This window comes from Vidua macroura, chromosome Z (assembly GCF_024509145.1).
Source record: "Vidua macroura isolate BioBank_ID:100142 chromosome Z, ASM2450914v1, whole genome shotgun sequence".
Classification (NCBI taxonomy): Eukaryota; Metazoa; Chordata; class Aves; order Passeriformes; family Viduidae; genus Vidua; species Vidua macroura.
The window spans coordinates 58,425,223-58,435,441 of NC_071611.1; the positions used below are offsets into that span (position 1 = coordinate 58,425,223).

The following is a 10,219-nucleotide window of genomic DNA, read 5'->3' on the forward strand; positions in this document are numbered from 1 at the left end:
CTCCGGCCATCTTCTGAGACAATGTCTTGCAGATCTTGGCGAGTCCAGTATCTGTGACTTACATCCCAAAATCTGAGCTGGCACAGAAAGCTGGTGGAGTTTGGTAGCAGGTGATGTTTTTCTGCAGCTGGAAAGCCATACTAACGGATTTGATCTGTGTTGTTTATTGCAGCACACCTGTCTCTGATGTGATTTCACTGCACTATACTTATGTAATACCAATCAGAGGGGCTGAAGTGTACTGCCCTCTGGACCCACCTCCGCCTTATGAAACTGTCTGCAGCTTAAAAAGCTCTGAGCAGGTATGGGCCACAGAAGTTTAATGTCTGATTTGATTTTTTCCACTTCAGGGAGAGGTTGCACTCAAGCATGGTACATGTATGTCAGAAGGATACATTTGATTACGAATGTAGATTTCACCAAAGATTTTAATTAATCACTTACCTCTGGAACTGAAAAGTTTTCTCCAGTTGGAAAACTGCCCAGGCATGGGAGAAGGAGCAGAAAGCAATGTGGAGCACACCTGTTGCTGGTTATTCTAAAAGACCTCCTTGCTTTACTTCACTTACTCCTCCCATGAGGGACTAGGTCAAGGTTTTTGCATCATTGGTCATCCTTTTTCACTGGTGTTTTCAATAGAGAGGTGCTTTTTCTCAGAAAATACTGGATAGGATTAAATTCACTGACCTGGATGATGAATATGAATATTAGACATGCACTTGGCCTTGATTTTGCCATGGAATTAAACTCATATCACACAGTCTCTGTGTAGTTAAGAACAGGTATTCAATTTCTAAGGTGGACGTTGCAGTTCTTAGGAAATGCCAGAGAGAGATGGTGACTTGTGAATATTCAACTTTTGCATTTTATTCCAGGGAGGTGCACTTCAAATAAATGGTGTGGAAGATGTTGATTCAGGGGAAGTAAGTGACAGACAGTCCTTTCAAGGTAAAAAGTAATTTTAAAGTTTGTTCTAGAATGTTCTCTCCAACACATACAACTTAATGCAGCAGCAGCAGCATTAATTCTTTGAAAGACAGCCACCATCCTGCAAACCAGAGATGCAGAATCATGATTGTTTTGGGGGTGAGAACCAGGATTAATATCTAAAATGTTTAAAAGCATAACAAGTTGTTTTCATTCAAGATAGAAAAAGAAGGATATATTTCCTTTTTAGTAGCCTGAAAGTTAGTTTTTGACATTATATCCATATGTTGCAAGAAATGATGTCTAGCTCCAGTGCTTCCAATTGCTTAGTGTATGTCATGGGGCTTGTTAACATTTTGTTGCTAGTAAAAATAGGAGAAGGATGGAATAATGCAGTACTGTGTAGAGCTAAACTGGGAATTACTGCATTATCCAGCCTGAACTGGAAGAATTACTAAATAATTTCTGCATCCTGGTACAGGAGATAGCTAAACTACTGTTAGAGACCACATCAAGCTTTGCTTTGTACTGTTTCAGAAAATCATGCCTACAGTCCCATGTTTTTTTTAGCCTAATGTTTGTTGCAGTGTAGGCTTGTGGCTAAACATTATTAACTTTCAGCTTTTCCAGTACAGCCCACAAAAATGTGTTCCAATTTTCATTTGGACTTGGCCATTATGGCAAGATTGTCTCATTTGCAATATCCACACAAGAGAGTAAAGACTCTGGCAGGGGGGAAGCCCCAAATCTTTTATTTGATTGTGGCCTTTCTTCTGCTAACATACTTATTAAACTGTAAAAAAAAACCTGGGTTTGAACTGCGTGAGTTGGAATTATTCCTTTTATATGGATTTAGGGGAAAAAGGAGTTTGTGTAGAATCATACTTTAGCCAATGTCAACTCTGTCAAAATCCCCTTAAATTCTGACAGTCTGCCTGAAACCTCTGAAAACAAGCACTTGGGTGCTTCTGGTGTCTTGCCAGCTGTGATAATCAGAATGAAACCTTTTGCTACAGCTCCTCTGAATTTCTTTCTCAAAGCTTTCTTACTGGTAAAACTCCTGTTGCTTTCTCTGAGCTTCCTGAGCTCAAACAAAAAGAGGTTATCAAATACAAAGATACATGTTAAAAGTTATGAGGACTGGAAACAGGAAAAAAATAGCACAGAAAGTGCACCTGCAGTGAAGGACAGTTTTGATTTTGTTTTGATTTGTTTTGAAAAAAGGCTCTGATAAGACATTGGTTGAGGCATTTGTATTTAAAAATTTCCTTTGGAAGAATCAGACCTACCTGAGCACATATGGCAAAGGGTACCCTCCTCTCTATCATCCTAACTGGTTTGTCCAGTATATTTTTAAATAAAAATGTCTGTAAAGAGACATTTAATTATCAGCCTGCCTGTTAAATTCAGATAAAAAAAGAAAGTAAGCCTCTTAAGAAAGAAAATTAACATTGCTGCTTTTTCTAGATGCCACAGCTTCCTAGAATTTAAGAAAAAAGAAATACACTGAGCAGTATTTCTTCGTTTATTTGAATTTGGAGAGGTGTACTACATCTGGCTGGAATTAAGTTAATTTCCTTCATAGCAGCCTATGGTGCTGGTGTGGATTTGTGACCTGTGGAGAGTGTTTCAGCATTGTCACTGTTTACGGACTGGCTGGGCATCAGTCAGCTAGTGGTGAGGTACTGTTTTTGCATCATTTGTTTTCCTTTGATTTTCTTGAGTTTTTTCCCTCCCCACCTCACTCTAGCTGTCCTTATCTCAGCCCATGAGTTCTGCCACTTTAGTCCTTAAATTCTTCTCCCCATATCACTTGGGAAGAGTGAGAGTGACTGTGAGGGACTGAGCTGCCTGCTGCAGTTAAACCACTGCAGGAGGGAAATATAAAATGGGGGCTTATGTTGGAATTGTGGCAGAGGAAGTCTGTGGGCAGTCTCAGCAGATGCAGTGTAGCAATCTATAAATAAAACCTGATCTTTCCGTTTATGCTGGCAGGCTGTCATGCCAGGGTATTTGTGTATGATGCTGTGATTCCCTTGGCATCTTCAGGGCTGATCAACTGAGCAGAGCTCCCAATGGAAGTTAAAGCTGTGGACTACTCAGCCAGCAGAATGAGGGGAATCCTGACTGCTCTCTGCAGGAGGAGCTCTAAAGCTTCTCTGTGCCAGCTAAAATTGTTTTACTGACTTCATAATCACTCCTGTTCAGCAGAATGGGACTTCCCCTGCTGACTGTAGTAGGCAGGCAATGCAACCTTTTGCTGGTGGCCGGAAGTGCTTGGTAGCTCTCTGTATCATCACAAACTAAGTGTATGCATTTCCAGTACACACCACCACAAGACAATTATCTTTCCGAAACTTTAACATTATTAAGGATTATCTTAAGATCACAAAATCTGTTGATTAATCTGTTTAGGATTAAAAAAAAAATACCAAACAAACATCTCCAAAGTAACTGCAGCATTGTACTTCCAGGGCTTACTGCTAACACAGCTCCACTGGTGTTGAAAAGTTTAGATTGGTGAGGGATTCTTTAATCCTGCATGATTCTTGGTCTGCCATATTTTGTTGCTGGGCCTTACCTTTTGATTCGCTAGGCTGGTACCTGTTTCATATAGGTTGTGTCATTCTTTCTTCTCTTTAGAGATTCTAAGTTGCATTTGTGTAGATAATAAGGTGGTGTGCTCAACAAGTACATATCATCAAAGCTTAAATTTTCTTGATGCTCCTGCAACTGCCACATACCTGTTAAGCGTGACACCACAGATTTTTGCTGTGTTCTGAATAAAAGACTGTTTACATTAATTTGGTTTTGTACTGGGTTTGCATGACCAAATTTTGGTAGTGGCAGGGAAGCTGCTGGAAGGTTTGAAGCTTCCTCTATGCCTGGCAGAGCTCCAAAGATGGACCTGCTGCTGGAGAAGGCTGGACCAGTTAGAAATGATGGTAACACCTCTGTAACAGCATATTTAAGAAGGGAAAAAAAGTTACTTTGCAGATGTGTTGGTGGTCAGAGAAGAGCAAAGTGAGAATATGTGAGAGGAACAGCCCAAACACCAGGGCCAGTGGAGAAGGAGGGACAGGAGGTGCTCCAGGTGCTGGAGCAGAGATTTCCTTGCAGCCGATGAAGAGGCAGCTGTGTCTCTGCAGTGGTGGAGGTCCATGGGGATAAAGAGATCCACCTGTTGGTCATGAAGAACCCCCGCTGGAGCAGGTGGGTATGTGTAAAAAGGCTGTGAACCCATGGGAGGCCTGTGCTGAAGCAGGCTCCTGGCAAGGACCTGCAGGCCCATGGAGAGAGGAGCCCATGCTGGAGCAGGTTTCCTGGTAGGACGTATGACCCTTTTGGGGGACTCATGCTGGAACAGGACTGACCCCACAGAAGAGTGACCCACACTGCAGCATCTTAGGTAGAACTGTTGCCTGTGGAATGGACTCAAGCTGGAGAAATTCTTGGAGAACTGTCTCCTGTGGGAGGGACCCTACACTGCAGCAGAGGAAGGATTCCTCTCCCCGAGCAGTAGCAGAAACGTGTCATGAACTGACCGTAACCCACATTTCCCTGTGCTGCTGCAGGGCAGAAGATAAAGCCCGGGGAGGCATGGGGGAAGATGTTTTTAAGATCTGTTTTACTTCTCATTATCCTGCTCAGTTTTGGATAAAATCAGCTGATATCCATGAGCTGAGTCTGTTTTGCCCATGATAGTAATTGATGAGTGATCTGCCCCTGTCCTTATTTCAAGTCGTGAGCCTTTAATCATATTTTTTGTCCCCTGTCAAGTTGCAGAGCAGTGGCTGTGGTGGGTACCTGGCATCCAGCCCGGGGTGGCCCACTACAGATTTTTTAACTCCTGAATGATCAAGAAAATTGGTTATTGTAACATGCCAGGTGCCACTAGATGGAGATACAGAACCAAGTTTAGTCAGAAATGCACACAGCTTCATCCTGTCCTGTTCATTAAATTGTAGCACATAGTTTCACTCTTAGGAAAAAGAGGCGTGGGAAGGATCTAGCATATCACAAGAATCCAGGAAAACATTTAAGTAAAAATTTTAATTCCTTTTTAGGGACTGGTCACTGATTTACAAGATATCTAATTGCAAAAGTTGACCAACCTCTCTGACCCTATGCTGTCATATCTTGGTACAACTGCCTATATGGAGGGAGGATTTGGGGCTCTCTGAGACTTAGCTTTTAGCCACTAAAGGTGTAGTTCCCTTGTCTCTGATCAGGTAGTTTAAGGTGATTTTTGTACAAGGGTGTACTAGACCCTAGTCTCTTGTTACTCCAGTTGCATAAGGCCAAACAGGTTTTTTCTAACATTTAAACAAGGTTTAGACCAATGTTACTGTTCATTAAGTGTGGGTCTGTGTACACATACATGCACCTCTAGACCTTTGTGTCCAGTCATTACAGATTTGCAGATTTCCCCATTACAGATAGGGAAAAAAAGTCAGTCTCTAATGGCTTCCACAGATTAGCTTTATTTTGACTGCTTCTACTTTTATGTTTCTTATTACTCAGCTGAAGAAATTCAGGAGCCTTCCAGCAGAGTAAGTTTTTCCCCTTCAAATGCAAGCTGTGTGCCTGAAGAAGTGAACAGGAGAGCCTTCAATCCCTTGTGGAAATGTTCTAAAAGTGACCCTGTGCTCCTGCACTGCCAGCTGCCTCAAGGTGACTCTGTTTTCTCTGTCAGTGATTCTGTAATGGTTCTTTAAAAGAACACTTTTCAGAAGTTTGTTACATGGAACCTGGTACCTGCAGAAATCAGCTACTGTTTTCCAATGGAGCACCTACATAACAGTACTTTGTGCTTTGCCAAACCTTCTCCATCTAACTCCTTAGTCTTGCTGCTGTTTAGGTTTTTATATCTAGAAACAGGGTCTGTATCAGGGTCTGGGTATGAGGGAGGGGTAGTGGAAAATGAGGCAAGAGAGCACACGGGATTCTTCAGTGCATTGACATCTAAAGTCTTACAAGTGCAGATGTCAATGTGAGCAATTTAAAGCAAAATTGGCTTGGGGATTTGGTATCAGCCTATAAATTTGCTCCCCTTTTCTCAATCCTCATATGTGGGAGGGGTCCCCGCCCTCCCTTGGGAGGCAACTTCAATATAGCCAGAAGTTGTCAATCACATGCTGTTTCCCTCCCCAGTTGAGGCTGTCTGTCAAAGCTTAACACACTCCCCGGTTCTAGAAAGTTCTTCTGTTCTGTTAATCCCATTGGACCCTGTTAGAATGCCACTCCTCTCCTGTATCCCGATTGGTTCATTACATGTCACCCCATCCCGTCTCCTCCCCTCTACCCGTTACCCATTGGTTGGTTTGTGCCCTAGCCACTCCTATCCCTCTGCCCTTATATTCTCGGTCCCGCCCTTGTACTAGGCTCCCTGAGTCAGTTTTCCCTTCGAGAGGTTGCTGTTCCTCTCCTACAATAAACCTCTCGGATCCTGCTGCTCGGGAGACGTCTCGTCTTTATTTGGTGGAGCTTTCCGGGTTTCATCTACCCCTCCCTGCGGACCGGTCAGCCGAGGATCACTCTCCGGACTGGCTGGGAACCCAGGGAACCCCCGGAGGACCTAATTTTATACACTCATATTGTCAAAAAAAACCCTCAAAAACTCAACACAACCCATGGTGGAGAGTTAATGAAACTGCTTTGGTGTCAGTGATCTAATTCTGTTGCTGTGGGAAAACTGTTAATGTGACTACACAGTCCGCGATACTGCTGACAATCTTGAAAAATGCATCAGTCAGCAGTCTTGCAGTTTTTACTAGAGGATATTGGAATCCCCACAGTAGCTGCTGATACATGCCAGCACTCAAATGTAAGTGCCAATGGGGCATGTTAGTAACAGCCATTTATTTTGGATATTGGGAGCATGCCTGTCTGGATTACATTTGCTGTTTTTGTGGAATGTTTTCATGGCTTTGCTGTATCATGTGCATTGTCTAGTCTTCCTATCAACTTCCACCAGAGCAGCCCAGAGAATCTGCCGCTGAAGCACTGGTTACATGACACAGAGCCTTTTCATAGCTGTGAAAGCAGAGTGCTTCCGCTGTCCAGAGACCCCACGTCAGGAACATTTGGAAGCTTTAGGCTTGGTGTTACCTGAAGTTAGGTCTGTTCAGCAGTTAGATCCGAGTTAGTCGTAAGTGCTATGGCATAGGAAATTACTGCAACAGAGGAATTTGCTTCAAGTTCGTGCTCTTCTTGCTGCAAAGTTTTGCATCTCCTCCTGACATTTTTTGGTCTGAAGCCAGCATTAAAGCACTTATTGAACAATCTGTAGGTGTGGTTTTGGGATTTTTTTGTTTTTTTATTCCTTTTAATGGGGTCAAAATTTGGTAACTGGTTTACACCAAAGGCAGTGAATTTTTATTTTGACCGAAGGCAGTGAAATTAATTCTGTATTGCCCTTTGTTTAGCCCTTGAAAGGTAATTTAGAATGTTTTGGTGTGGGTTAAGTTGGTTTTCTTTTTTTCCATTTAATTTCTACTTTGTAGTATTACTAGCTTCCAGCTTTACAGGTAGCTGTTTTCAGGTACAACTTGTCCTCTTGACTGCTAATAATTACAAGTTATAAAGTGTTTAGGAGACATCATTAAAGCCATTAAACCTTTATGTTTACATTAACACTCAACACTCATTTCAGGTCTCTTTAGATCAGAAACAAGAGAAAGGAACCAAATGTACACAAAATGACAAAGAGCTTTCCAAAGGGGAAGAGTCCTTCCAGACACTTTGACATGTAATATGCACTTAGTCATAGCTATGTATGACCATTTTACAGGCATTTTGTGTAAATCCAATAGTGAGCCTTCCATGCCACCCTGACCGTGCCAGACTGTTACGTTCTACAAGGTTAAACCATGCATTGCATCCTCATTGAATCAGGAGGGGAATCTCTGGGAATACCATGAACAGTGTGGATTATTTGCTTTGTTTCATCTTTGTCTTCAGGGACAGTGCTCAACAGTGAAACTGCAACACTCAATGATGTAAATCCACTGAATGCTGTCACCTTGCAGAAGAGTTCAAGAGCAAAAGCTTCGCGGGGAAGACCCCAATCTCTGATAGACTATAAGTCTTACATGGACACTAAACAGCGTGTGGCGTGGGTCCTTGAGCAGTCCTGCAGCATGAGCCCAGACATACATGACTTGGTGGAAAATATCAAGTCTGTTTTAAAATCAGATGAGAAACATATGGCAGAAGCTGTTGCCAGTGCCACTTTCCTTGAGCAGGTAGTTTAATTACTTGTACTGATCAGATGATGTGGAAACCCACTGCCCCTGATTTAGAAGTATAGGTTTCCATTTGCCAGTCTGTGTGTCAGAGTTTTTGGACGAAATTGGCTTCCTTCAGCACTTTAGTTTCATGTAGGGAGTGTGTGAGAGGCTGTGACATTTCTTAATCTATCAGCTAGAAGCCAGAGTATGTGTTTATTTACAAACTGAGTCAGTCTTCTATGAGGAATCATGAATTGTAAATAACGTAACAGCATTTTAAACTGAGTGTGGCAGGAGAGAGGGAGATGTTATAAATAAGCATTTGCTATTGCAAACCAGAAGGAATGGAGGCTGACAAGGAAATTTTTTATGTCAACCCACTAGAAGCAACTTTTTTGTGATTGGCTCCCAGGATAAAAATATGACATAGTATTAAAAAAAGAAAAGCAGAAAATAGAAAATCATGTGCTTAACATTAATGGAATGAATATCCAGAAATTTCAGACACTGAAGATTTCATCAAACAAATGTTTTGGTAACTTACAGACCATTAGGGCAGATAAATTGATTATGCATAGCACAAGTGATTTGCTATGACAGCTGGTTTTGGTTTGGGTTCTCATGCAAAATGCATCGGTGTCATTTAGGCTCTGCAAATAAAGTGGGATTTCCCACTGCAGCCTTCAGGCAGCAAAAGCCTTGACAAATTTGACAGAAACAGAAAAAGGCTCCTTAGGAGAATTTAATTTATCACACAGGCCTGAGGGTTATTACAGTTCAGTGGCTTCTGCAAGGAAGAAACATCATGTTCCTTTTAAACCATACCAGACATGCCATAGGTTGGAGTGAGAGCATTTGTCTGCACCTTCGAGGGGGAAACCAAACCAATCTAACAAAAACCCCAAAACCAACAACAAAATAAAAAATCACCCCACCCCTTCTCCCAAGTAGGACTGCTGTTCCCATGCCTTCTTGGCAAACGCTAGGGGTTTTACAGCTTTTAAAATTATTCTTTAAACGTAACAGACAACACTACAACTAGCTTCTTCCTATTTGGGTAAAAAACTGTTTTAATGGAACAAGAACCTGAAAACAAAACTGATTTAAACTTCTCTTTTCTTTTTAAAGGTGATGATACCTGCCCAGCAAGCCACATCCTTGAGAGCCATGTGTTACCTTCCAGATTGCATCCTGGATTGCTGTACCTGGAGAGCTGTGGTGACCTGAGTATTTTCATAACAGAGGGAGAACAGCTAGCAGAGAGGAGAATCCAAAGAGCAGAACATGAACGGACTCAGAGTGTCATTGGTGTTCTCAGAGAAACTGTGCTTTGAGCTGGTTTTTTGGTTATTCCTCAGCAGAGCACTGCTGTCAGACATATACATACTACAGAAGAAGATAATCTCTGGCAAATGGGTGGATGGGTTTGTTGGTAATCACCTTCTTTTTTAATACTCTTATGCACAGACCCCAAATGGCGAAGATTATTCTACAAAGAGTAATAAGCAGATTGAAAGCTGGCCTTTACTGGGCTCTCAGCTGCAACTTGCCTGTTTGTGACACACTGGTGCCCTGCATCTCTGTGAAGTTTGGAAATGTGTAGTTGTGGGATATGATGATCCTTGTGGAAGGAGCTGTCAAAAGCAGTATTGAAGAACTTTGCAAATTTTTGGTACTTTGGTTTAAATGAAAATCTCCTGTCAAAAAATGGAGACTTTCAGATACAAACAAAGTAAAACAATGGTGTACAGAATTCTAAAATTCTTCTTTATAAAAGAAGGTTGTTGATGTGCAAACTGGACTAAAATAAAATCTGTCTTGAAGTGCTCTTTTGGCACAGTGAACTTCTCTCTTAATGGCAGAACATTATTTTTGTCTTAATGGTGGAACAACATCCAAATCCAAAAGCACAGGTCTTCTGCAACAGGTGGTGCTGGCTTGGTACTGTCCCAGGAAGAAAGGCATCTCTATGTAGTCTCATTTAAAATGCTGTTTATAACAGCAAGTGCTATGAACAAGAAGCTAGTATAGCTAGGAATATTTTATATTCCTTCAGGTGC

At 41.9% G+C, this 10,219-nt stretch overlaps 1 protein-coding gene across 1 annotated transcript in view; it reads left to right on the plus strand.

Moving 5' to 3' along the window:
• ENTREP1 (endosomal transmembrane epsin interactor 1) overlaps positions 1 to 9,983 on the plus strand; it is a 28,016-nt gene extending 18,033 nt beyond the window's left edge. Inside the window, 6 exon segments of the mRNA XM_054004011.1 lie at positions 111 to 302; positions 876 to 948; positions 5,452 to 5,601; positions 7,891 to 8,174; positions 9,288 to 9,317; positions 9,320 to 9,983. Of these exon segments, the coding sequence (XP_053859986.1) occupies positions 111 to 302; positions 876 to 948; positions 5,452 to 5,601; positions 7,891 to 8,174; positions 9,288 to 9,317; positions 9,320 to 9,493 (903 nt within the window). The 3' untranslated portion in view covers positions 9,494 to 9,983.
• The last annotated feature ends 236 nt before the right edge of the window (positions 9,984 to 10,219 follow it).